Source organism: Ornithorhynchus anatinus, chromosome X2 (assembly GCF_004115215.2).
Source record: "Ornithorhynchus anatinus isolate Pmale09 chromosome X2, mOrnAna1.pri.v4, whole genome shotgun sequence".
Lineage (NCBI taxonomy): Eukaryota > Metazoa > Chordata > Mammalia > Monotremata > Ornithorhynchidae > Ornithorhynchus > Ornithorhynchus anatinus.
Window position 1 is genome coordinate 202,980 of NC_041750.1, and position 26,468 is coordinate 229,447.

The 26,468-nt window shown below is 65.5% G+C and overlaps 1 protein-coding gene across 1 annotated transcript; it reads right to left on the minus strand.

The window, feature by feature from the left end:
* Positions 1-651: 651 nt before the first annotated feature.
* On the minus strand, positions 652-25,562 carry NCOA1 (nuclear receptor coactivator 1). Its single transcript, XM_029052700.2, is given in 22 exon segments — positions 652-1,201; positions 3,871-3,957; positions 4,324-4,486; positions 4,596-4,746; positions 6,628-7,021; positions 7,332-7,433; positions 7,882-7,950; positions 7,952-8,200; positions 9,009-9,177; positions 10,538-10,667; positions 11,924-12,104; positions 13,614-13,980; positions 13,982-14,932; positions 15,505-15,652; positions 16,417-16,557; positions 18,838-18,933; positions 19,435-19,635; positions 19,947-20,124; positions 22,616-22,713; positions 23,847-24,013; positions 24,930-25,035; positions 25,542-25,562. Coding segments are annotated over 21 exon segments (4,278 nt in total). The 5' UTR covers positions 25,019-25,035; positions 25,542-25,562; the 3' UTR covers positions 652-1,054.
* Positions 25,563-26,468: the final 906 nt, after the last annotated feature.

The following is a 26,468-nucleotide window of genomic DNA, read 5'->3' on the forward strand; positions in this document are numbered from 1 at the left end:
CACCCGGAGCTCGGTTCCGACCTGACGGCCGGCAGGGCGGGAGCCGGAGCCGGGTCCCGGGGGGAGACCGGGCGGGCGGGTCGCCGGCCGCCCGTCCTCGCGACGGAGGATGACTCGGGTCCACGGTGCCCTCTGACCCCACCCGGGCTGTGCCCACCGGAGTCGGGGCGGAGGAGGAGGCGACCACAGGGCGCAGACAGGGACAGAAAGGACGGGGTGATGGAGGTTGGAGGGGGATTACAGAACCGCCACCTGGCCGGGGTGGGTGTCGGCCAGACCGGGCGGGGGGGGGGGGTCGAGGGCAGGTGCAGGTGAGGGCGAGGTAGTAAGCGCTCAATAAGTACTGTCGGATGAATGAGTGAAAGGTGTCCGAGGCCCCGAGAACGCCGCCGCCACCGTGGGCCGACGCAGTTGGGAAAAGCCCCGTGTGGGGTCACGGCGTGGAAGAGGCAGAAATCGGCACTGAAGGGAAGAGACGGCCCCATCGTAGAAGTGACTTTTATTTTAAATAAATCGAGCTACGTCAGCTGTTAACACGATAAAAGCGGGAAGAACCGACTGCTGATTTTGCCATATTTAATCAGAAAATCGTATCTACAATCGGGCGGACGCCGGCTCGCCCTCCCCCCCCCTCCCCCCCCCCCCCCCCCGGGCCGGGCGTCGGGGGCCTCGGACCGGGAGCCCCGGCTCCGCTTCCGGCGACCGGGGTAGATAAAGCCCCCTCCCCACCCACCCCCGACCTTCACGAGAAAAAGCTGATTGTCCCGCGCGAAGCGCCCCCGGGGCCCAACCCCGGAGGGCGGCGCCGGCGGCCGGCGAAGCCCCGGCCCCGGGTTGTCGGCCCGGCTCGGCCCCCGGGGACCCGGGACGGGCACGGCCGTCTCGGGCGGCGCACGGGCCAAGGGCCCGGCCCTCCGGTGCCCAGTCGGCCCCTCCTCGCTCCAGAGCCCGGGGCCCGGGCAACAGCCACAGGCGGAGGCCCCGAGCCCGCGGAGGAGACGGACCTCGACCCTCGCCGGGATCGAGCGCCGCTCGCCCGGCGTCCCCGCGGCCACTACTCGGTCAGCAGCTGCTGCAGGAGGCTCTTCGGGACCTGGGACGACGGGGCGCCCAGGGGCGCGGCCTGGCCGAGGTGGTACGGCTCCCCCCCCACCACGTTCACCGTGCACTGGACGTCCGCAAACACCTGGACCTGCTGCATCTGCGGAGACACAGACGCGTGGGGTCAGCGAGCGGCCAGGCATCCCCGGAGAGGCACGACTGCGTCAAGTGGAAACTCACTAGAGCTCCTCTAGTCTGTAGCCAGCACACAGAAGAGCTCTTCTGTCTTCTTGCCCTACAAAAAGAAAACTGATGCATTCACTGTGCTCCGTCACGCTCCCACGCTCTGTCATGCTCCCACGCCGGCCCAGGCGCTCACACACTCTTCCTCACGCGCTCCCGGGTTCCCACGCTCGCTCACGGGCCCACGCTTTCAGGCTCTCGCACCCTCACGCCCGGGCCTCTCCGTGGACGTGCCCGTCGGGGCCCTCGCCGGCGCGAGGGGGCCGCCCCGCGGTGGCACGGGCCGGAACCGACTGGGCGCCGCTGAGGCATCCTCTGCCCGCCGGGTCGGACCCGTGGCCCCCAGGGGACGCAGAACCGGGGCTCCCGGCCAGCGCCGGGAGGGAGACCGTACGCGCCGGGCCCCGGCGGCCAACCCGGAGGGCCGGCCGTGCACTCCGACGTCTCCTGCCCTGCGCCAAGAAGGAACGTCTCTCCTTTGGGACCCCCAGGCCGCTCCCCACCATCCCCCCCGGAGAGGCCTCCGGAGCCACCGATCTTCCCTCACTCCGGGCCCGTTCCCCATCCGCTGCACACCAGTCCCGGAGCCTGGCGTCCACACTGTAGCCCCTTCGGCCCGGCGGGATGCCACCACACGAGGCTGGCCCAGTGGAGACACGCACGTACCCAAAAGGCAAGGAGAGCGAGAGTTGGGGCCAGATCCACAAACCCCTTGGGCCGGGCCCCGGCTTGCCCATGGCCAGTGGCCCGGTGAGAGGGGGCCGGCCCCCAGGCGCGGAAGGGATGACGTCTCTGCCTCTGTCGTCGCCGCCCCAGAGTTTAGCGAGGGTGCACGGGGGGGGGGGGGGGGGGGGGAGGGGCGGTGGCTGCCTGGGGCCATACGGGTCCTGGGTGTGGCCGGCGGGAGCCCTACGTCCACCCCTGCCGGGGCTCGGCTCAGCCGCGGCGGGTGCCAAGCCCCCGCTGGCAAGACAGGGCCGCCACGCGGGGTGGTGCCGGACCCGGCCACCGGGCCGCCGAGTGGGGCGGGGGCACTGGGAAAGGCAAGGGGCCACTGGGGCGGCGCCCGGGGTGGCGAAAAGACCACCGTGGTGGCACAGGGCGCGGCGAGAGGGGTACAATCACCGTCACCTAGGGGGCTCCAGACATGACGACGGGCCCACCGGGGCAGTGCCGGGCATGACGTCGGGACCACCGGAGTGGTGCAGGCAAGGCGTGGGGCCCACGGAGGTGGTTCTGAGCATGATGGTGGGGCCACCCGGGTGGTACCGGGGGTGAGGTCTAGGCCATTTAGGCAACTCAACGTGGGTACGGGACCCCTGGGCCGGCACCCAGAGTGACCAGAGGCCCACCGGGGTGACACCAGGCGTGATGGGCAGCGCGGGGCAGGCGCGACATCGGGACCACCGGGGTGGCGCGGGGCACGTCTCGGTCACCGGAGCGGTGCTGGGGGGGTGACGTCGGGGCCGTCGAGAGTGGCGCCGGGGATGACGTCAGAGCCGCGTGGGCGGCACCAGATGTGACGTCAAGACCACCGAGGCGGCTCCCGGCGGGACCACCGGGGTGACTCCGCACGTGTTACCGGGACCACCGCGGAGACCCTGTCGCCAAGCCCCTGCTGAGCACGAGGGCTCACTCCATCATTCCCTAAACCCGTAGGGCCTCCATCCTCGGGCCTCCCCCCCATCCCAGGGAGAAGCCCGACCCCAGTCCCGGATCCCAGCCCGTGCCCAACTCCAACTTCTTCCTTTGTTCCGGCCCTTCCTCCCCAGGGGATCCGGGCCTCTCGGCTGAGGGCGCCTCTCTGTGTACACACTGTCGGCTGTAAACTCCTTGCGGCCAGGAATCCGTCTACCGACGGTTGGACTGTGCTTTCCCAAGCACCGGGTACAGTGCTCTCTGCACGCGGTAAGCACCCAATAAATACCGCCGAGGTGCGCGTGAGGACGCGCGCGTTCATGTATGCACGTGAGCATGCAAGCGAGCGTGAACACGTGCGAAGGAAGGCGGCCCGGCCCTTCTTGCTGAGCCATCTGCTCCGTGGGAGGGGTCTTTCTGTCCGTCCTCCATTTCTCCCACCGTCGCGACCCCTCCCCCGCCAAGGGCTCCGGGGTGGCAGTAACCACCCCCCGGTGAGAGTGCGGGGCACGGGGTCGGGGGCGCACCGGGAAACAGTCCGGGTGCAGGCGCGTCCCCCGGGACCAGTGATCCATCTGGAGACACCCAGCAGCGGCGTGAAAGGCAGCGTGGCCCGGTGGATACGGCACGGGCCCGGATACAGTCACGAGGACCTGGGTTCTAGTTCCGGCTCTGCCGCTTGTCTGCTGCGTGATCTTGGGCAAATCACTTCATTTCTCTGTGCCTCAGTTACCTCATCTGAAAAAGGGGGATTAAGACTATGAACCCTACGTGGGGCAGGGACTGTGGCCAATCTGATTACCTTGTATCCACCCCAGCGCCCGAAACAGCGCCTGGCACACGGTAAGCACTGAAATACCTTTTTTTAAAACGAACCAACAACAACAAAAAAAAAAACCCAGTGTCCCCACCTGGGCCGGGGCGCCCGGCCCCCAGCATCTTACTGACCTGGGCCCCGTCGGGGTCTGCTTTGAGAAGGTCGGAGGGCAGCTGGCTGCAGTACAGACTTCCGGGCATCAGCGTGGGATCTGCCACCTGCCGGCAAATTGCGGCCCGTTCAGGGCCGCTTCGTCCGGGGTCGGGGCCCCGGGACACCCGAGCCCTCAGCTCCCCCGGCCCTCCAGCCCCAGGTCCCCCATCCCCTCTCCCTGCGACTCCCAGTTCTCCTGCCTCACGTCCCCGGGTCCCCGTCTCTCACCCCCAGCTCTCCGGCCCCGTTTCCCAGGTCCCCGGCCCCCACGCCCGAAGGGCCTCTCCGGGGCCCCGAGCGGGAAGGCTGGCGGCGGGAAGGGCGGAGTCCGTTATTCCCGGGGACCGCATGCAGCCCACGGGGGGGGGGGGGGGGCAGCGGGAGAGCGGCCTCGCGTGCGGGGGGGCCGGGGAAGGGCTCCGAGCACCGACCTGCTCGGCACACACGGCGGCGGCGTTCAGGCCGGACAGCGAGCCCATCTGCACGTGGCCGTTGACGGGGTTCAGGGCCTGGACGCCGGGGCCGGCCATGGCCACCGTTATGCTCATGTTGTTGTACAGGGCCTGCTGGCTGGCCGCGGCCTGGCCGAACATGCTGCGTGCGGGGCCGCGGGGGAGGAAAGAAGGGGACCGGTTATTTCCCGGCCCCCCCGAGCGGCTGCCCCCGGTCACCCGGCCCCCCGCTCCCAGCCGGCCCCACTTACTTGCTCGCTCCCAGTGCTCCCTGCTGCCAGGTCTTCACGTCAGGGGACTGGTATCCGGGGCTGGGCTGGGCGGCAGCCATCTGCGGAGACCCCGTGGGGCTGCCGGGGCTGAGCGCGGGGGCGAAACCAGCCTCTCCCGGCTGCCCCATCCCTGCGGGGCAACACACGCCTCAGTCCCGCTACCCCTCCCCTGACCTGGAACGGCGTCCGGCGGGGGTCGGGGGTCAGGCTCCGCGGCCCCCCCGCCCCCCCCCGATTCCGGGTCCGGCCGAGGAGCCGGCCCCGGCCCGGCGCCCGCTCCCCAGAGCCGCCGACCCGGGGCCTGCCGCTGCCCCCGTGGGCAGGGAACGTGTCTGTTTATTGTTATGCCGTCCTCTCCCACGTACTCAGTACAGTGCTCTGCACCCAGTAAGCGCTCAATAAATACGGCTGAACGAATGGATGAAACGCAGGCTCTCCCGCTGCCGCACGGCGGCTACCTTCTCGGAAGGACCCTGACTAGGACTAACCACTATCTCGGTGGGAAGCGAGGGGTGCCGGGGAGGAGGGTCGGGGATCGCTGAAATAGTCCCTGGCTCCTCTCACGCCGGGAGAGATTCAAGATGGTTGTGAGGCCGGAGCAGGCCGCACCGCCCGACCCCCTCCTCTGAGGCGGCCCCCTGGTCCCCGGCACCTCACGGGGAACCCATCTGCAACTGCCTCGAGTCACTGTCACAGACAAGGCATTTTAGTTCCTTCCAGTTTCCCCTCTCCAGCCCCAGTTTCGGAGGAGGGAATAAAAGATTATTTCTGCAGGCATTCACGTGGCGCGTGCTCGCATGAGAAGATGAGAGCTCGTAGACAATGCAGAGCCACGCTTGCAGGGAAGGGAGGTTCTTCACTATAATGGGCGAGTGCCAGGGGAGGAAGAGTCGGGGAGGGGGAGCGATTCACCGAGCGTGTATCGTATGCCACGCTCGAGAGTGCAAAAGACGGGGTGTAGTCTCGAGTGTTCTTTTCCCCTTTCCCTCCTCTCCTCCTATTTCTTTCTGCCCCCTTTTTCGTTAGACCTGATTTTCCTACGATCCCACCTAACCGCCCCTTCCCTCTCCTGTTTTGGGGTTGTAAATATTATGCAAAGTGGGGCAATGATGTGAGTAATGCAGGAGTTGCAAGTGGTTCCCTTGAAAATGCTAATGGACTACCGGTAAGCAGGCCCCAGGGTCCCGCTCCTTGGACTGAAAGGAGTTGGAGCAGGCTCTCCGGGGCGTGTCCGAGTAGTATGAAGACTCAATCCCCGTCGCTCCCCTACACTGGGGCCGCACGCAAGCGCTCTGCCGCCTGCTGTGCACGCTGGCAGTAAAGTCGGGACCGGACCGGACTGCAGACTGCCTCACTGGAGCCGGCCGGGTACCGTTCGGCTCCCTGAAATCCCATCCACCTTCACGCCACCCCTGACCTTGAAGGGGCTAAAGGGGCAGCTTGGGGAGGGGCGGCTGGGGAGGGCCGTGAGTACCCATCGGGGGACCGGTGGAGCTCTCTAGCCCCTCCTCTGCTTCTCCCCCCACCTCCAAAATGCCACGGGGATGGTGGCATGGAAGCTGGGCTATCGGTTCCATGACGATTCCCTCTGCCCCCAGGCACTGCCAGTGCCGGGGGCGGGCCCCTGCTCCCGTTCCTCCTCCCCAGCCTGTGATGGGCCCCTCCCCGCCCTCAGGCGGGGCCGGGGTCCAGCCTGTGACTGGTGTCCCTGCCCCCTCCTCAATTCTGGGTGCCAGGACTAGGACTGCAGCCAGCCCCCGCTCCCTTCTCACCCCCGGCTGGTGCCAGTACCCAGCCGGTGGGTGCACCCTAATATTTCCCATCCCAGGGCGGTGCCCACGATGGCCTTTGCCCCGCCCCGCCCCTCAGGTGGTGCTAGGGCCCAACCTGTGACCGACCCCAGAACCCCCTCCCCCCGGCCAGCAGCCTCGGTGCCCGCCTCGCGCCCGGGCCCTCCCTGCCCGCCCACGGCCCGGCTTTCCCCGCTCGCCCGCCCGCCCCTCGGGCCTACCTGACCCCGCATACTGGAAGACATTCTGCTGCGTCTGGGGGCTCATCCCGGCTCCGAACTGGCCGCCCATCATGGCTCTGCCGCCCACACCGCCACGGCTGACCAGGGCAGCCTCGGGGCCCGGGGGGAGGGGGGAGAAGGGGCTGGACGAGCTGGGCGGGGTTCCGGGGTTCGTACCGTAACTCGGGGGGTAAGGGAACTGGTGCGGGGAGGGCTGCGCCAGGCGGGCGGCCCCCATCTGGGCCGACATTCCGGGGGCGGTGGGCGGGAGGCTGCCCGCAAAGCTGTGTTGGCGCATGAGCATGGCTCGCTGCTGCAGGAGCTGGCGCTGCCGGTGCTGCTGGCTGTACAGCTCCCGCTGGCGCTGGGCCAGCATCTGCGCGTTCAGGGGAGGCTGCGGAGGGGAGAGGAGGGGGGGGGGGACGGGGCCGTCAGAGGCGCGGAGACCCCCGCCCGCTGTCCGGCCGGACTCTGAGCGGCACTCGCGCCAGCGGTCAGGCGTGGCACCGGGCCACGGCCTGGGGCTCAAGTGCACAGGGCGTGAGACGGCCGGAATGAGCCCTGCCGGTCCCCATCCCCTCCTCCCTCCGAAACGGGGCACTCCTGAACTGCCCCTGAGCCCAGGGCACTTCCCATCAGGAGGCCGCCGTGGGTACCGCCCACCGACAGGGCCCCCGGGGACCCGCCAGAGGCTGCAGCCTTACCTGCGACGCCATCTGCTGCAGCATGCCGGACCGCACGGCGATGCCCACGGGCGCAGACGCTGCGAACTGGCTGAAGAGAGCTTGTCGGTTCTGGTGCATCAGCTGGATGGAGATGGGTGGGGAGAGGGGGCGGGGGGGGGGGGGAGGAACAGTGAGCCGGATGGCCCTTCCCGCTCAACAGCCTCCACGGCCCCCCGCCCCAGTTCCCTACCGACCTCTGGAGAAGCCGGGATGGGACAGGTGGGAAACTGGGACAGGTGGCCAAGGACAGATGGACACCTGGGACTCACCCCGGGGACAGGGCCCACCCACATCCCACCCGTCTCACTCCTTGGGTCACGGTCACAGGACCAGAGCCGGGAAGGGGGCAGCGGGTGCACGTGCGCGCTGACGGGCACGTGTAGGCGGGTTCGGTGCTTGGCACGTGGTAAGCGCTTAACAGGACGCCAGGAACTTTATCATTATTATGACGACGATGATGTGCACGCAGGCGTGAGTCCCCAGAGACACCGAGAAGCCCGAAAAGCCCCCGGCGCCACCCCGCTCTCACCTGCTGTTGCCCCTGCAGCCGCTGCTGCAGCTGAAGGCGCAACTGGTTGGAGGCGGTGGGGGCCCGGCTCCCGGGGGGGGCGCGGCTGTAACCCCATGGCGGTGGGGAAGGCGCCACGGGGGGCAGGCCCCTGGCCGGGCCCCGGCCCAAAGGTGGGCTTCTGCCTTGCCAGGCCCTGGAAGGCGGCGGCGGCGGCGGAGGCAGGGGAGGCCGACGACGGGTAGGGCTGGGCATACATGCCGGGCTTCGGGTCCAGCAGCGCGGGCTGGGGGGCCGGTGGGGGCTGGAATCCCTCGCCCAGGACTTCGACGCCTCCTCCCTGCCGGACCAGAGCCACGGTGAGAATCCGCAGTCCCACCCCCACCCCGCCGGCGCGGCCGACGAGTCCCCCATTCCGGGCCCGGGCCTCAGTGCTCTGCCGCTCAGTCCACAGCCGCCGGGGATCGCGGCGGGAAGCCTGAATCCCCGAGGGAAAATCAGCGATGGAGCGGGGAGAGTCGGGGCCGTGGGAAGGTCCGTCCTGGGTCGGCCGGTGGGGGTGGGGGTCAGGGATGGAGAGAGGAGAGTCAGGGCTACGGGGTGGTCCGTGCTGGGTCCCTGGGGGAGAACCGGGGATGGGGAGGGGAAAGTCAGGGTGTTGGATGCTCTGTCCCGAGTCAGGGATGGAGAGGGAGTTGGGGATTTCGAACAGTACGTGCTGGATTACTGGGGGAGAGTCGGGGACGGGGAGGGGACACTTGGGTGTCGGACGGGCCACGCTGAGCCGCTGGGAGAAATTCGGAGGAGGATGGGGAGAGTCAGGGGAGTTGGACGGTCTGTCCCTAGTCACGAGGAGGGTACTGAGGAGGTCGATCGGCACACAGCCCTTCCCCAAGGCCCGGGCGCCACTGTCAGAGACTGAGTTCGGGTCCCACCGACGGCCCTACCACTTGGATGCTCGCGCCGTATGACTGAGGGTAAACTGGGGACCCTGGACTCGGAGACGCTTTGGCCCCCGAGAATGGCTCCTTGCGGGGGGGCCCAGTTCACCCGGCCCCCACAGGGCAGCCTGGAGCGAGAGAGGACCGGAGCCCCATCCCACCGTCCCGACCCGGGGCCTGCCCCCGCTCGCTGACCGGAGCCCATACCTGCACCAGCTTGTCGATGCCCAGCGCGCGGTCCAGCTCGGCCAGCTCGGTCTCGTCCTGGCCGCTCAGGAAGGCCACCAGCTGCTCCAGGAGGGCCTTCTCGTCGTTGCGACCCTCTGCCGTCGTAGGGGGACACAGCAGCTCATCCAGCTGGGAGCCGAGACACGGACTGAGGGCAGAGAGACGCGGCCGGTCAGCGGGCGCCCCCGGCCGGGGACCGAGAGCCGACCCCCCCGAGCGCCTCCGCGGCCCCTTCCCCAAACCCCGACCTCCTCAGCGCGGCAGTGGCTGTCTGCATTCTGCTGCTGGCCCTGGGGTCGGTGGGGGGGAAGGGCGGGGAAGGAGGGAAGCGGCTGGGGGTGGGCCAGGAGGGGCAGGGAGGGGAGAGGCATCTTCTCCAGCCTCCGGGACGTCCCACTGGCACCGAAAGCTCAACGTGTCCAGAGGCTGAACTTCCTGCCTTCCCTCCCAAATCCTCTCCCCCAACCAAATCTCCCGTCGCAGTTGTCACCATCGGCCTCCACCCCTTCCGGCCTCTCCAGTCCTGAATGGTGGTATGATCTGAGATTCCTTTCAACCTCCGCATCCAGTCAGATGATCTACCAAATCCTGCCCATCTACCTTCACGACATCTCCAGAAATCGTCCCTTCCACTCCACTGGCACTACGCAGGTCCAAGCACTTATGTTATACCACCAGATATGGCAGTCTCCTGGCTGACCTCCATGCCTCCGGCCCTCTCCAGTCCCCACTTCCCTCTGCTGCCTGGATCACTTTCCCAAAGCAACGTTTCGTGCGCATCTCCCTGCTCCTGAGGCCCCACCCACCCAACCATTACGCACTCCTCTCGGCAGCAAGCACATCATCAGCTCTGAGGCACTCGGTCGGCTCTCTCCTGCTACTTATCCTCGCTCCTCGGCTGCTTCACCCCAGGTCGCCCGCTTTTCCCTCTCCAGCCCAACAGCCGGGCCTCATTCCTGTCACACCCACTGCTGACCTCCTGCTCACACCCACCCTCCTTTCCGGGACTCCTTCCATCCTCAAAGCCCTTCTGAAATCCCTCCTCCCCTTCCGCGAGGTGTCCCTGATCGATCCCCTCCCAGTTTCACAGCAGCCCCTCGGCCCTCATTTATCACCTTTTGATTTGTCATTTATCGGACCCCCTCGGGTGGTTCTCTTGAACTACGCTCATATCCTCCCAATCATTTGGCAGAGACGGTAACTGTACTTATTAAGCGCTTACTGTAGGAAGAGCACTACACCGAGCATTGAGAAAAACTACACAGGTGAGTGTTAGGCTCAGTCCCTGGTTCTCGAGGGGCTTAATTATCGTCAGGCAGGTAGCTCGAGAGTGCCTCTGTCTTCCAGGTTCGTGTGGCTCTTCTGATGGAGGGGGAGGCAGAGAGAGGGAAGGGAAGGAGGAGGAGGCAGAGTGAGCGGGGGAGGCAGGAGAACAGGCGAGGATGGGAAGGGGCAGACAGACAGAGGTGGCCGGAGCAACGACCCATCGAGAGCCACGCAGGACTTACTCCTCCGGTTTAGCAGGTGGTCCCCCCCGGGCCACGGAGCTCAGCGCGTTGTCCGCCCACGGGAGCGGGTCACCTGCCCCTGGCTGCCCGCTCTGGAGATCGGTGCTCCCCAAATCTGGGTCCGGCAACCCTAACCGAAGAAGAGGGCGGGCAGGGGAGGGGCGAGGGTTAGGCAGAGCGTCCAAAACCTCACCGCCTACCCCTCCGCACCCAAGCCGCCCACGGGGACCCTCGGGACGGAAGAGGCCGGCAGCCAGAGTCCACACCAGCGCCAGGGTTCAGGCAGAGCGACTGCTGTCCCCGGACAGGGGGAGGGGCTCAGGAAAACCACCCAGTTGAGGGGGAAGTACCAAAGGGGGTGGGGGTGGGGGGCGGGAAGAGAGAGGGGAAAGGAGCAGGAGAGGAAGAAAAGGGTAGACGGAAGAGGGGAAGGGCGGGAAGGGGAGAGAGATCCAACGAGGAGATGTGAGAGGTGACAAGGAGAGAGGAGTGAGAGGGAGAAGGGCAGAAAGGGCAAAAAGGGGAGAGAGGGTTGTGAGGCACAGAGGGCCAAACAGGGAGAGAGGGATGAGAGGAAGAGAGCTGAGGGGGAGAGGGGAGAAAGGAGACAAGGAGAGAGGAAAGAGGTGAGACGGAGAGTGAAGAGTAGTGAGAGGGAAGGAGGGATGAAAGGGAGAGAGGGGAGGGGAGGAAGAGGACAGATGGAAGGGAAAGAAGAAAGGAGTGAAGGAGAGAGGAGAGGGAAAGGAGACGGGGGAGAGGAAGAGGGAGGTGAGAAGAAGGGTGAGGGGACTGAGAGTGAGGAACGGTGACGGGGAGAGGGATGAGAGAAAGGGGTGGGGGGGTGGATGAGAGGAGAGGGGAGAGGATGAAAAGATGAGAGAGGAGAGGAAGAGGGGTGAGAGGGACAGAAAAGCGAGGGAAGAAGGTGAGAAGTAGAGGGGTGAGGAATGAGAGGCTGAGATGAGGGGAAAAAAGTGAGATGGAGAGTGAGGTGAAGGGAAGGGTGAGGAAGAGTGAGGGGAGAGGGAGAGAAGTGAAGGGAGAAAAAGGTGAAGCGTGAGAAGAAGTGATGGGGAGCCTAACCTCCGCCCTCTGCCCCTTCCCACAGCCTCAACTCCACTCACTGCCCCCTCCCCACAAGCTAAACTCCACCCTCTGCGCTCTCCCCACAGCCTGAACTCCACCCACTGTCTCTTCCCTAGAGCTTAAACTCTACCTTCTGCCCCCCCTCACAGCCTAAAAACCCACCCTCTGCCCCTCTCCTCAGCCCCCACCCACACCTCAGACCCCAAACCTGCCTACTCTCCTCCTCCCTCGGCCCTGACTCCAACCCGACCCTATCCCGAGCCCCAAGCCCCACCATCCCCACCATCGCCCTCGTACTCTTTAGCCCGGTGAACAGCCTGGCGGAGGAGGGCTGGAGAGGGGTCGGCACGATCTCTTGTTTGAGGGTCACCCCGGGCGCGCTGCCTTCCGTCCGGTCCGACCCACACAGGCCCGGCAGCTGTACCGCCTTCTCCAGCGCCGGCAGTAACTGGTCTAACTGCTCCAGGTCACTGGTGAACTGAGGAGGGAATGCCGGGTCAAAAGGTCACCCGCTGCTCCGTTGAGGGCAGCCACCCCTCCGAACATTTCGGCCCTGGTGGAGCTGGGCAGGAGGGGGGAGATCGCGGGCGGCAGCCTGGACCGCCGGGCGTGTCAGGGGTCGCCGTTCTGGGCCCTCAGGGGGCGGGGGCCGCGGGAAGGAGCGGACCCATGGGCCTGTAGTCTACGATCCAAGCGCTTAGTACAGCGCTCTGCACATAGTAAGCGCTCAATAAATACTACCGAATGAACGAATAACGATAATAATAACGGCATCTGCTAAGCGCTTACTATGTGCCAGGCACTGCACTAAATGCTGGAGGTATACATGTCAGGAGCGGGATTCGAACCCCCGCCTGCAGGAGCCGGCGACCTGAATGCCGCGTCTTAGACCACTGGGCCATCCTGACGCCTCCCGACTCGAACAGAGAAGGAACCTGGGGCTAGGGAGGACTGGCTGGAATGGGCAACCGCTCGAGAGCATCAGGGGGTAACTAAGGTTGCTGGGAATATCTAAGATGCCCAAGAAGGGACTCTGCCTCCAGTGACCCAGCGCAAACCCATCCAACACCCCTGCGCCTCTACCCCAGTGACCCAGCACGGACCACGCGACAGTCCCGCCTCTTCCCCAGTGACTCGGCCCGGCCCACCCTTCCCCCCAAACGCTCCCCACAAGGACCGTGGGGGCGAGGCTGCCGGGTCTCTTCCACCCGCCGCCCTCCACTGTGGTCCTCGCGTGGCTTGGGTGCTGCACCCCACGATCCAGAAGGAGTTCTCCCGTCCCGGGGCACCCACGGGGCTGAACCCCTAGCGGTGACCCCGGTCTCCATCCCCGCCGACCGGGTCCCCGCTGCAGCCCCGTCAGACCCCAGACCTTCCGCCGGCCCGAGCCCATCCCCGAGTGGCACAGGAACGGCGTCGAGGCCGGGCCCTGGCCCGGCGCGAGGTAGCTGGAGGCCGACGGCGAGAGCGCTCCCCCGGGAGCGACGGCGCGGGGCCGGCCCGAGCGGCGGCCTCCAGGGTGGCCCGCCTACACTGGGCGTTGGGAGCCCGGGACCCACCGTGAACTCGGGAGACCCTTGGCCTTCCGGGCTGGTCACAGCGGTCAGGGGCCCCCGGCGGGCCGGGGAGCCAACAGCCACTCAGTCCCAGCCGGACCCACCGAACCGCCGGCTGCCCGGGGCCCGGGACCACCTCCTCGCCGTGGCCCGGCAGAGCCCCGGCTTGCCCGGTTCCAGCGCCGGGTGCCTGCTCTCGGGGGCTCCCGGCCTCCCACCGGGGCCTGCCAGGCCGGGTGTGAGGTGGTCCGTGGGCCAAGGACCTCCGGGCCGACCACCCAGACCGGTTCGGTCGCGGGCGCGATCGCCGGGCCCCGTGGCGCTAAAGGCGGCCACCCTTGGAGAGCCCGGGCCCTAGGCTGGACGGAGCCGGGCTGCCGCTGCTCGGGGCGCAGGTCAGCTGCCCCCGGGGCGGCCAAGACCTCACTCACCCGGCCCTGGGGCCCCAGCCGCGCCTCGTCCGGGGAGGGCGGGCTGCCGGGCTCCGCCCGCTCCAGGTTGACCTCGACGTCGTCCAGGCTGAGCGGGCCGGGGGCGGCCCCGGTCTTCTCGTTCTTGTCCAGGAGGTAGCGCAGCAGCTGGTGGTCCTTCTGGTCCTTCTTCCTGGTCCCCTCCTGCTCCGCCCTGTTGGCCGGGAGCCCCGGGGGGCCGCTGTCCCTGCGCTCGGGCTCGGGGGGCGGGGAGCCGATGTCCGAGGGGCTCCCCTCCTGCAGCAGCCGGTGGAGGATCTTGTGCCGCTCGGTCAGCGAGCTGTGCGAGGAGGGGCAGGCGCCCGTCGAGCCGGAGGGGCCGGGGGGGGGCCCCCGGGCAGGAAGAGGCGTCCCGGCAGCCGGAGCCCGGGTCCGCGTCCGCGGGGAGCGGCCGCCGCTCGGCCGCGTTGGCCGGGAGCTGCCCGGGGCGGTGGCCGCCGCCCTGGGGGCCCTTGCCGTCCCCCTCCGGGCGCCGGTGATCCCCTCTGCCTCCGCCGCCGGGCGGCGTGCCCGCGTCCGGAGCCTGGCCCTCTCCGGGGCTGTCGCCGGCCTGCATCATCTCGCTCAGGAGGGAGGCCACCTCCTTGCCGTCCCTGGGCTCAGTCTTGCTGCCCAGCCGGCCGGGGGGTCCCGAGGGGCCCTGGGGGGCCGGGGGGCCCGGGGAGCCCTGAGAGCCCGGCGGCCGCAGGACGGGAGGGGTGGGGGCGAAGCCGGCGGGGTGGCCGGGCCCCTCGCAGACGCCCTGCAGGGCGGCGCCCGGGCCGGGCGCGTAGGGCCGGTGGGCGCCGGGACAGGCACCGCTGGCGCCGCCGACGGGGGACCCCAGCGGGGGCAGGGAGGGCGGGGAGAAAGGGTTCCCTGGCACCCTGGGCCGGGCCAGCAGTCCCGGGCTCATCTGCCGTCTGGGAGACGCGAACTGCGTCGGGGGGAGGCCGGCGGGGCTGCCCAGGGGGGATCCGCTGAGGCCCAGAGCCGGGCCGGGGCCCGGGGCGGAGGAGGCCAGCCCGGCGGCTGGGGCCTGGCTGCCCAGCAGACACCCGAAGTTACTCTGGCCGGGGCTCGAGCCGCTGCCGCCGCCGCCCCCACCGCCGCTACCGCTGCCGGGCGGGGGGCCGGCCGGGGGGCCGGGGGTCGGCTGCTGGCCGCTGGCGGCGGGGGGAAGGGCGGAGGCCGGCGCTAGGCCCGGTGCAGGGGAGAGGGCGGGGTGCCCGGTGGGATTCACCCGGGGAAGGGCCAGGCCAGAGCTGGGGCTTTCTGGAGGAGAAAGTGCACTGGGATCCCTGCAGGACAGGTGAGGAAGAAGAGACGGAGAGAGAGAAGCAGAGAGACAGAGACAGAGACAGAGAGAGACGGGGCTCAGGCACCTGCTTGTCAACACTCCTTCTGCGGACTGAGCTACAGATCCGTCAGGAGCGTCGGGACAAGCCCCGTGCTGGCCACAAGTGGCCGGACAGCGGCGGCGGTCCGGGGACGTGTTAGGGAGCCACTGGGCACGGACAGTTCTTCATCCAGGAGTCAGCCGGCTCCTTGGGCCCGGGGGGGGCAGGGGAGGGGCCCAAGGGCTAGGAAGGCTCAGGCCTTCCTCTCGCCCCGGTCCCTGCCCGGCCCCATCCGGGCCCGAGCCTCCAGAAAGCCCAGAAAGAGCAGGAAGGGCCGAGGTGGGGGGATCCGGGCCCTCCCCGGCCGGCGGGCACAGTGAGGAAGGGCATCCGGCGAGGACCGTTGGCTGGGAGGCGGGGGGCGACACCCGCCGCCGCCGGGGCCAGGAGGGGTGGACGACCTGGCCGGGGGAGGACTGGGTGGGGCGGGGCTGTGGTGGATGCGGCTTGGGGGCCGGGAGAGGGGCGCGTACCTGTCGACGATGTGGATGCCCATGATGAAGGGCTGGGCGTCCGGGCTCTGCGGGTAGCACAGTTTGCACTTGGTGCGGGCGCTGAGCACTGTGCCGTCGCTCAGGGAGAAGCGGTACGGGGGGCTGAAGGCCGCGCCGCGGGTCATCACTGCACCGACAGAGCGACGACACCCGCTCGGACCCTGCCGCCACCCCGTCCCCGGGGGCCGGGCCCAGGCTCCCGTCGCCTCCCGCTAACCCGCCTCCCCGGGCGGGTCCCACCCAGCCCTCCTCCGCTCCGCGGGCAACCGGCACGGCGCCCCAGGCAGCTGAAGCCGTCGCTGACACCCCAAGCCCAGGCTCGGCAGGGCGGCGGGGACTTGGGGGGGGGAGTCGGGGTAAAAGCCCAACTTCCCGGGGAGTCGGGGTAAAAGCCCAACTTCCCGAGGACAAGGCGCCGTGACCCAGGCCCGGGTTTCGAGGGCCGCCCAGGGCTCTGGCGGGAGACCCATCCCGAGGGGGGAAGACGTCACTGTGCGCTCAAGGGATCCGGCCTCCCATCTGTGCACTGGGAGCGGGGAGAAGCTTGCCAGGAGGAAGGTCTGGCGGGCCTTCTCCGTCCTCCCCGGCAGCCGGACGGTGTCGGGGGGACCCCTGAGTCGTGGACTCCGGGCCTCAAGAACCCTCGGACCGGCGTGCTGGACACGTGGGGACTCCGGGGCCTAGGATCAACCCACCCCGAAGGCCGGATCTGGAGGCTGGAGGGGCAGACGGGCTGACGCGTGCCACTGGCCCAGATCGGGGGCGGTGAGGAGGGCCCGAGGCCGCGCCACCCCCAAGCCTCCGCCGGGCGTCTTCCCGCCCGCCCGGTGGTGCTCCGGCGCCTGCCGTGCCCCCGTCCCCCCAGCCGGGCACAAGGTGCGAGAGTTTTACCTTCCTGAAACAGCTGCCGGGCGTAGGACGGCTCCCTCCCATGCGGCTGGAAGAAAGCGTAGATGCATTTCCGCACCAGATCCTCCCAGCCTGTCCGGCCCGCGGCCCGCAGGGAGCTCGTGTCGATGGAGATGATTTTACCTGGGTGGGCAGAGAAGCAGCTGAGGTTGGGCTGGACAGTGGGGAGAAGCAGCAGAGGCCCGGGCGGGAGAGGGACGAGGCTAAGATAGCGGGGAAAGAGGCCAGCCAAGCCAGGGGAGAGAGGAGGTGGACAAGCCGGGGGTGGGTAGAGGGGTGGGGTTGGAGGGAGGCCGAGCCAGGAGGGGAAGGGGAAGAGAAAGCCGAGTCCCCGAGGGTCCCTCCGGGCCTGTGTCGGCAGCTAGGCAGAAGCCACGCCCTAGCAACTCTCAGAGACGTTTGGTGGGAAAAGGACCCCAACTTTCGGCCAGAGTGAGGCCTTTGGCTTGTCTGGGTGTAGTGGCTTGGCGTGAGCATGCGCCTGAGTGCATGGGTACGTGTGGACTTGTGCACCAAGTGTACACGTTTTAAGCATGCCTACGCCCACCCTCACGGTCGTGTGGACGATCCCCCGTGCCAGGTAGCGCTCTGCGCCCCTTCCGTGGCCCCCGTGCCCAGCGGGAGCTCGGCCTCGGCCTCGGCCTTCTCGTACTCCGCCCCCTCCCCCGGCCGCCCGAACGGTCTGGCGCACGGCCCTCTCACTCTTCCCTGTCCCGTCCAAACTCCCCCACAACTGCCTCCAGTTCCTCTCCTCCCCGAAGCTCTGTAATCCTGTTTCCGCTCCTCTCCCAATCCCACTCCACTGAAGCCACTCTCTCCAATGTCACCCGTAACCTCCTCCTCCCCCAGAGTCAAATCTGAGACCTTTTTTTCATAGAATTTGTTAAGCACTCAGTACGTGTCAAGCATCTTTCTAAGTGCTGAGATAGATCTGAGCTTTTGCGGTTGGACATGATCCCTGTCCCACATGAGGCTCACACTTTAAGTAGGAGGGAGTAGGATTGAATCCCTATTTGGAAAATGAGGCCCAGAGGGGTTAAGTGACTTGCCCACGGTCACACAGCAAGCAATCGGCAGAGGTGGGATCAGACCCCCCCAGGTCCTCTGACTCCTAGGCCCGTGCTCTTTCCACTAGGCCACGCTGCTTCTCCGTCATAATCCTCCTCAACCTCTGGGATGGCTGGGATCCGGCGGGCCGCTCTCTCTCTAACTTTGGTTTCCGAGAGCCATTCCTCTCCCGGTTCTCCTCTTCCATCTCTAGACCCTTCCGCTCCTTCTCCTCTGCCTCACTCTCCCCGGTCTCCTACCTCCTAACTGTGGGGGCACCACAAGGTTCAGTTCCGGGACTGCTTCTACTCCTCAATCAATCAAGTGATTCGAAAAGCAGTGCGGCCTGGTGGACAGAGCACAGGCCTGGGAGTCAGAGAACCTGGGTTCTAATCCTGGCTCCATCACTTGTCTGCTGCGTGACTTTAGGCGATCGCTTCACTTCTTGGTGCCTCGGTTTCCTCCTCTGTAAAATGGGGATTAAGACCGTGAGCCCCACGTGGGACAACCTGATCACCTTGTATCTACCCCAGCGCTTAGAACAGTGTTTGGCACACAGTAAGCGCTTAACAAATACCACGGTTACTACTCATGCTTCTCCTCAGCAAGAGCAGATGCAGGAGCCTGACTGGGGTGTGGCAAAAGCTTGGACCGAGCAGGGACCGGCCGGGTGGAGAGGAAGGGGTGAATCCGACGGGGATCGGGAGAATCGGCGGGATCTGGCAGTTGTCGTGAGAGGTGACGGGAAGTGAGGCAGCGGGAGGGACTCCGAGGGCGCAGCTTCTGGGGCGCGGAGGGAGGTGGTGTCTCAGATGGAGACGGGCAAGCTGGGCGGGGAGACGAGGGTTCGGGTTGGACGTGCTCAGTGGGCGGCGCCGGCGGGGGACGCCACGTGGAGCTTCCCCGGAGGCAGGAGGAGCTACAGACGGGAGGGCCGGGCCGGAGAGGCAGGTTGAGGAGGAGGTGGCAGGGGGACTCATCGAAAGAGCGGGTGTAGAAGGAGAAGTCGGGGGATCAGGACAGAGCCTAGTACTGTGCTGGACGCACATTAAGCACTCACTAAACACCTCTGATTAACTGAATGACACGTACAGCAGGGGAGGGTGCCTCCCCAAAAGAGAGGGTGTAGAAGAAGAGCGGGTACCCCTAATGGGGAGATGCCCACAGAGCGGAGTCGAATCCGGTCCGGGGCCTCCACCGCAGGCTCGAGCCACGCCATCGGGCAAGGGGACGGAGAGGGGATCGGGGGCCTGGAGCAAGCGGTGGCCTTGTGGCGGGGCTGGGTTCAGGCCGCAGCCTCCGCCCCGAGGAGTCCCGCGGCAGGAACCTCCCGGGTCACGCCCCACCTCGCCATACCTGTCGTGTCTTGCTTGGTCATGAAGGACTCGGACCCCGGGACGGCGGGCGGCCGCGGGAAGCGCCGGGCGATGCAGATCAAACAGGAATGGAAATCTGTCCAGAACCACCGGCATCGGGAAGGAAGTGGTGAGGCGGGGACCCCCCGCCCCGATCGCCAGCCACCCCTACTCCAGTCCGGCCTCCGGCCGCCACCCTAGTTCCCGGCCCCCGGCTTCACCCCCACCTAAAGGGGGTGGGGGAGTGAGTGACCCCTCTAGACTGTAAGCTCACTGTAGGCAGGGAATGTGTCTGTTTACTGTTGTATTCTCCCAAACGCTTGGTACGGTGCTCCGCGCACAGTAAGCACTTAATAAATACAGGTGAATGAATGACTCCTTCCTACCTCTTCCTCCTGGATGCAGGAGGCACTGCCCGAGTCACTGTCCCCATGGGAGGGGAGGGGCACTGGGGACCTCTGAGGCGGGAGGGGAGAGGCACGAAGGAGACGCCCCCCCCACACATCCAGACGCACCCTCTGGGCGGTCCCTGAGATTCAGTGGTCTGGGGGTCAACCCGAGAGGGATCCCGGGACTCCGACCAAATCCCTGGCCATACCTTCGGGCTCCTCCGTGATAGACTTGGGCTGGGAGACCGTGAAACACTGCATCATCTCGTAGCGCTGACTCCTGGCCTCGGCACCCCCGGCGCCGTCCGTACCATCCGCCCCCTGCCCGCCCGGGCCCCGCAGCAGCATCCGGCAGTTGAAGGTGTGGCCGCTGCGGCGGGGGGCCTCCTGGGGCCACGGCACATTGTTCACTGAGGGAGAGGGGCCGCAGAGAGGTCACCGGAAGGCCCTAGCCCCGCCCAGCAGGGCCCGGGCCAGACGCAACCCGTCTCCGCCCGGCCCACAAACCGCCCCACGGCCCCCGGCCACCCTACAGGAATCGGCCGGTACCAGGTGAGCTCGGGAGGCGGCGGCTGGAACGGCCCATCGAGTCCCAGCCGAGAGTCCCCGCCCTCCCGCTGCCCACCTGCCCTGGGGCTTGCCGCGAAGGACAGCGTGGAGTCCCGGCGGGGCTGTCCCAAGGGGGTGGGATGGGGGAGGACCGGACAGAGCTAGTGGTTACCTAGAGATTTGGGCAGCAGGTTTTTGATTAACTCGGCATGGTCACCCACATGCAGGACGCTGTAGACGCTGGTGTTCATCAGCTCCTCCTGCTTGTAGCCCAGGTAGCCGGTCACGTTCTCGGACACAAACACGATCCTCCCCTCTCGGTTCACCACGAAGAAAAACCCGTCCAGGGCCTGAGAGACCCCGGGTCCGTGGGAGGGAGGGAAGCCGGGGGGGGTGGGGGGTGGGGCGGGGAGGGAGAGAGAAGAGCATGAGCCCCAGCATGAGCCTCACCCTAAGGTGGCACCAGCATCCCCCTGCGGCACGCCACAATGTGGGATGACTTTCCAGCAGGAACAGCTGGAGTTCGGGGGGTATTTTTTAATGGTATTTGTGAAGCACCTATTACACCGTAAGTACTATACTGTACTGAGCGCTGAGGTAGATACAGGCTAATCAGGTTGGACACAGTCAATCTCCCACATGAGGCTCTCAGTCTTCATCCCCATTTTACAAATGAGGTAACTAAGGCCCAGAGAAGCGAAATGACTCGCCCAAGATCACCCAGCAGACGAGCGGCGGAGCTGGGATTAGAGCCCAGGTCCTCTGACTCCCAGGCCCGGGCTCTATCCATTAGACCACACTTCCTTCTGATAATGGGGAGGATTCTGCCCGCCTCCACCCACCTCCCCCTGCCTCAGTCAATCAATGGTGTTTATTGAGCCCTGTGTGCTACTAAAGGCCTGGGCGAGTGCAATGCAAAAGAATAGAAAGAGAGGACCCCAGCCCGCAAGGAGCTTACAGGCTGGAGGGGGAGGAAGACGACAAAATAAATTACAGAAGACTATGAATGTAAGTGCTGTGGGGATGGGGGAGGGGTGAATATCCAAGTGCTTACGAGGAAGAGACACACGGGCACAGGTAATGCAGAAGGGAGGGCTAAGATAGAGAAGTAAGGGCTTAGTCGGCGAAGGCCTCACGAAGGGGATGTGATTTTGGAAGGAAGAGGAAGGTGAGGAGAGGTGGTCTGCCAGAGAGGAGTGGGGAGGGCATTCCGGGCCAGAGGGAGGACGTGGGGGAGGGGTCGGGAGCGAAGAAGACGAGACCGAGGTACAGGGAATAGGCTGGCGACAGCGGAGTGAAGTGTGTGGGCTGGGTTGTAGTAGGAAATCAGCGGGGTGAGGGAGGAAGGGGAGAGCCAATTGAGTGCAGATTGAGTGCGGAGGTGGCTAGGCAACCACTGGAGGTTTTCTGAGGAGAAGTAAGACGTGGGCTGAACAGATTTTAGAAAAATGAAAGCCGCAGCCGAGTGGAATATGGACCGGAGAGGGGAGTCGGGAGAGAAAGGAGGCAGGGAGGTCGGGGAGGAGGCCGTGGCAATAGTCAAGTTCGAAGTACGGTAAGTAGACTGGTGTTAGTGAAGTGTGCGGGCTGCTCTGAAGTCAGAAATCAGCCAGGTACAGTAAGAAGGCAGAGAGGTGAGTGTTTTAAAGCTGATGGTAAGGAGTTTCTCTTGAATGTGTAGGTGGCTGGGCCACCACTGGAGGTTCCTGAGCGGGGGAAACAGGGACTGAGCTCTTTTTAGAAAAATGATCTGGGCAGCAGAATGAAGACTGGAGCGGGGAAGCGTCGGGTGATAGGGAGGTGAGCTGGGAGGCTGATGCGGTCGCCAGGACGCGGTACAATGTTTGGGTCAGCGCGGTAGCACTTCGGGATAGAGAGGAAAGGTGGATTTTAGCCACGTCCTGACGGTAGAACCGACGGCGCGTGGTGAGAGACGGAATGTGTGGGTTGAAGGAGAGAGATAAGGAGAGGAAAATGCAAAGGTTACAGGTTTGTGCGATGGGAGGATAGCGGGGCTGTCCACGGTGATGGGGCAGATAGGGGGAGGACAAGGTCTGGGTGGGAAAATGAGGAGTTCTTTTTTGGACCTGCAAAGTTGGAGGTGTAGAAATGTCCCGAAAGCAGAAAGAAATGCGAGAGAGAGGTCGGGGCCCAAGAGGTAGATTTGGGAGTCATCAGCGTACAGATGGAAGTTGAAGCCATGGGAGCGACTGAGTTTTCCAAGGAGGTGGGCGTGGATGGAGACTAGAAGGAGATGCAGAACTGAGCTTTGAGGGACTCCCACAGTTACAGGGTGGGGGGCAGAGGAGCCCACGAAAGAGACTAAGGGGCAACTAGAAAAATAAGAGGAGAACTAGGAGTGGACGGTGTCACCGAAATCGAGGTTAGGTAATGTTTCCGGGAGAATGGGGTGGTCCATCGGGTTAAAAGCAGCTGAGAGATCTAGGAGGATTAGGAGGGAGTAGAGGCCATCGGATTTGGCCAGGCGGAGGACATTAGTGACCTTAGAGAAGGCGGTTTCCGTGAAGTGGAGGGGGTGGAAGCCAGATTGCAGGGGGTCAAGGAGAGAACTGGAAGAAAGGAAGCGGAAGCGGCAAGTGAAAACAAATCGCTCACGGACTTGGGAAGGAATGGTAGGAGGGAGACTGGACGACAGATGGAAGGAGTCTCGGGTTCCCGCCCCCCATCGACGCCCACCTCTCCCTGCCCCTGCCCCGGTCCCCTGCCTCCCCCCGTACACCCGCAAGGCTGTCCGGGAGAGGGTCCCGGGCCTTCGGCCAATCGATCCGTCGAGGGCAGGTGGAAGGCAGGCCGGCCAGCAGGGAGGCAGGCCCCCCCTACCTCCAGGAGGAGCGGCCCCAGGGACTCCTTCTCAATCACCCCTTGGCTGCTGGAGGAGATGTCCGACTTCTGGACGTCATCGTCTGCCGCTGCTTTCTCTGCAAAGGAGGAGGGAGAACCGATCACTCGGCCGATGCTCTTCCGCCTGCGGACTTCAAGGTTCGGCCTGCCGGGCCCTGCCGGGGCCCCACAGACTTGGCACACGTGCCGAATGCCCCTGGTCGGAGCCTGGCCGCCGTTCTGCGTGAACCCAGCCTCTCCCCAGCCACGGCCCTGGCCTCCACGGGGTCCAAGGCAGCAGGGGTCCCCGAGTGGCAGAACAATGACCCGGGTGGGATGAGGGAGAGTTGAACAGAGGCCACACAGACTGAAAGAACTGTGGAAGAGGGTTCCCATGTTCTTGGAACCAACGAAATACATCTGGAGAGGACCACCCCCAACACCGGACCCCCAGCAGGATCACAGCGGGCGGCAGGGACCCTTCAGAGTGTGAATGGCCTGGGCGATGTGGGTTGGGCAGATTGGCCACAGATAATTGGGCGAGGGGAGCCACGGACGGTTTGAGATGCCCCAGAGCTCTCCAACTCGAGCCCCCTGTGCCCACCTGCCGCCCCCCGCCCCCCTCCCCGCCCCATACCACCCTTCCCTCAGATCCCTGGGCCGAGCAGGCAGCCCCTCTCGGTGCACGCCCCCCCCACCCTCTGTGGTTCCAGGGAGCCCATCTCTGGCTTCCCAGGAGGTCAGTCTTCCCAGGCTTGTTCAGAGTCGGGATGGGAGTGTGGCACTGGGCTCCTCGGCTCCAGAGACCGAAGGGAACTGGGTACGGGGACACGGGTCCTCCCGGGCCACAGAGGACGGCAACGATCACCCCGCCCGCGCTCTTGGAGCGGGTGCACTAAAAACGCTCCTCTAGGACTAGGCCCCGACAGAGCTGGGGGACAATGGCGTCACCCCGCCAGCCCTCCCGGAATCCTCCCTCCCACATACTGGTTTCCTCTCCCTGGAGGAAATCCAAGGAGAGAGCCCGGGGCCTCACTGAGGGGCCTGACGACTAAGGCGGTGGTGACAACCCGCAGTGGCAAACAGCACTGCCCCAGGCTCGGGTGCCGGTCCGGGGGCCACCGTGGGCCCACCACCCACCGGCCTAACCGGCCACAACTGGGGAGGGGTGGGAGGTCCCGGAGGCGGGGCCGAGAGTCAGGCAGAGGCGGGAGGCTCCGCCGGCCATTACCTTGCTCCCTCCTCCTCATCTGCTGGATCTGGCCGACCGTCTTCCGCAGAATCTCGCATTTGTCTGGCTTGACGCTCAGACTATCGATGTCCCCGAGGTTGGCCGACAGCAGCTCCGCCAGCTCTTCCAGGTATTTGTTCTCCTGCTCCCGGCGCCGTTTCTCCGGGCTGTGAGGCCAGGATTCCCGTCAGCGCCAGGAAGGACCACCCACTTCACCCCTGAGCCCATTCGCCGGGGGGTCGAGATGCGGGGTGGGAGGGGGAACGCGGTGAGGACCGGCATGGCCCAGATCCCTCTCGCCCCCGGTCACCCTGGCCAGGCTGGACTACCAGGAAGGGCCCGGCCTGGCTGGAGCCAACCCAGACTCCGGAGCAGGCCGGGCCTTCCGAGCCCAAGAGGCACAGAAACTGGCAGGCTGTCTCCTGGCAAGGGAGCCTGACTCCCCGGGCACCGGCAAGACCTGCACCGGGGCCCCCCCGGGTAGCCCGAAGAAGCCGGGCAGTGGCAAGTCACTGGGCAATTAGGGTTGGGGGCGGCGGCAAGGGGAGCCTGGAACTAGGCCCATGGCTCTCCCTGAGGCCCCTCTAAGCTCCCCGATCCAGCTCTCTGGCCAACATCCTCCCACAGGTCCAGATTTCCCACAAGCCACAGCCCTGCATCGGGGGGGGGGGGGGCATCAATGACCCCGGAACGGCCAGCCCGCGGGTATGGGACGGGGACCCCCATTCCCCCCACGATCGCAGGAGGACACAGGAGAAGCCACGAATTGGCCCAAGCCCTGGGGACCCTAACAGCCACTCTGCACAAGCTGTGCCTGGCCCAGGGGGTGAGACCAGGGCCGGGGGTGGGGAGAGTTGCTACGGGAAGACATAGCCGTTCTCTGAGGGGGACGGAGGGACACCCCTTTGGGCGCAGGTCCCAACTGAGGATAGCCTGGTAGGGTGGGATAACCCAGCTCCTCCACCTTCCCTCCTAGTCTGGGCCACTCCGGGCCGAGCTGATCCCACGGCCAACCACGTACCGCCCGCTCCATGCCACCCCGGTGCCACCCGGACCCGCTCCGGAACCCGTGCTGGCACCGACCTGGACCCCAGCGTGTCACATGGGGAGCCTTTCCTCTTGCGGGAATCAAGGTTGGCAGGGTCCGTGGGGCTGTCCCCAAGGCCACTCATGTTGAGCTGCTTCTCGCCTGCAAAGAGGGGACACAAACCATGGGAGCCCGAGTCGGCGCCTCCTCCCCCAGCTCCCATGACGTCCGACCTCGAGCTCCACGTTCTGGTCTCAGCAGAGGACGCCTGGAGGGTCCGAGGGGTGGAGGGGCCCCAGTGACCCAGCAAGGACCAACCACCACCCCTGACTCTCCCCCCACACCCATCCTTGACTCACTCCAGGGACACAAAACCGACCTTCAAGGCTTTCCCCTCTTCAGCTCTGACTCTCTCCCAGTGACCCAGCACGGACCATCTCACACCCTTGACTCTCCCCACTCCATCCCTGACTCTCCCTCAGTGACTCTCGTGACTCTCCCCTCTCCTTCCCTGATTGTCCCCCAGGGACCCAGCCTTACCATCCCACACCTCTGACTGTCCTCTCTCTCTCTCTCCCTCTCCCCCATCTTTCCCTCCAGTGAAACCCTGAAGGTAGGGGTCCCCCCAGCCCAGGAAATAATAACGTTGGTATTTGTTAAGCGCTTACTATGTGCCGAGCACTGTTCTAAGCGCTGGGGGAGATACAGGGTCATCAGGTTGTCCTACGTGAGGCTCACAGTCGATCCCCATTTTACAGATGAGGTAACTGAGCCACAGAGAAGTGAAGTGACTTGCCCACAGTCACCCAGCTGACAAGTGGCAGAGCCGGGATTCGAACCCATGAGCTCTGACTCCCAAGCCCAGGCTCGTTGCCACGGAGCCACGCTGCTTCTCTGATGCTGCTCATGGCTACCTGAAGGGATAAAGACTGTGAGCACCATGTGGGACAGAGGATGTGTCCTAACCAACTTATCTGTGTCCTAATCAATTTATCTCTATCCACCCCCAGCGCTTACTAATAATAATAATTGTGGTATTTGTTAAGTGCCTACTAGGTGCCAGGCACTGTACTAAACACTGGAGTGAACACAAGCAAATTGGGTTGGACACAGTCCCTATCTCACATGGGGTTCACAGTTTCAATTCCCATTTTGCAGATGAGGTAACTGAGGCCTACAGAAGTGAAGGCACTTGCCCTAGGTCACACAGCAGACAAGTACTGGAGCAGGGAGAAGTAGCGTGGCCTAGTGGAAAGAGCCTGGGCTTGGGAGTCAGAGGTCTTGGGTTCCAATCCCGGCTCCACCACTTGTCAGCTGTGAGACTTTGGGCAAGTCACTTAAATTCTCTGTGCCTCGGTGACTTCACCTGTAAAATGGGAATTAAGAATGTGAGCCCCACGTGGAACAAGCTGATTAGCTTCTATCTCCCCCAGATCTTGGAACAGTGCTTGGCACATAATAAGCGCTTAACAAATACCAAATTATTATTATTATTATTAATAACTCATGTCCTTCTGACTCCCAGGCCCGAGCTCTATCCACTACACCATGCTGCCTCCCCTTACTAATGTGCCCAGCACAGAGTAAGTGCTTAA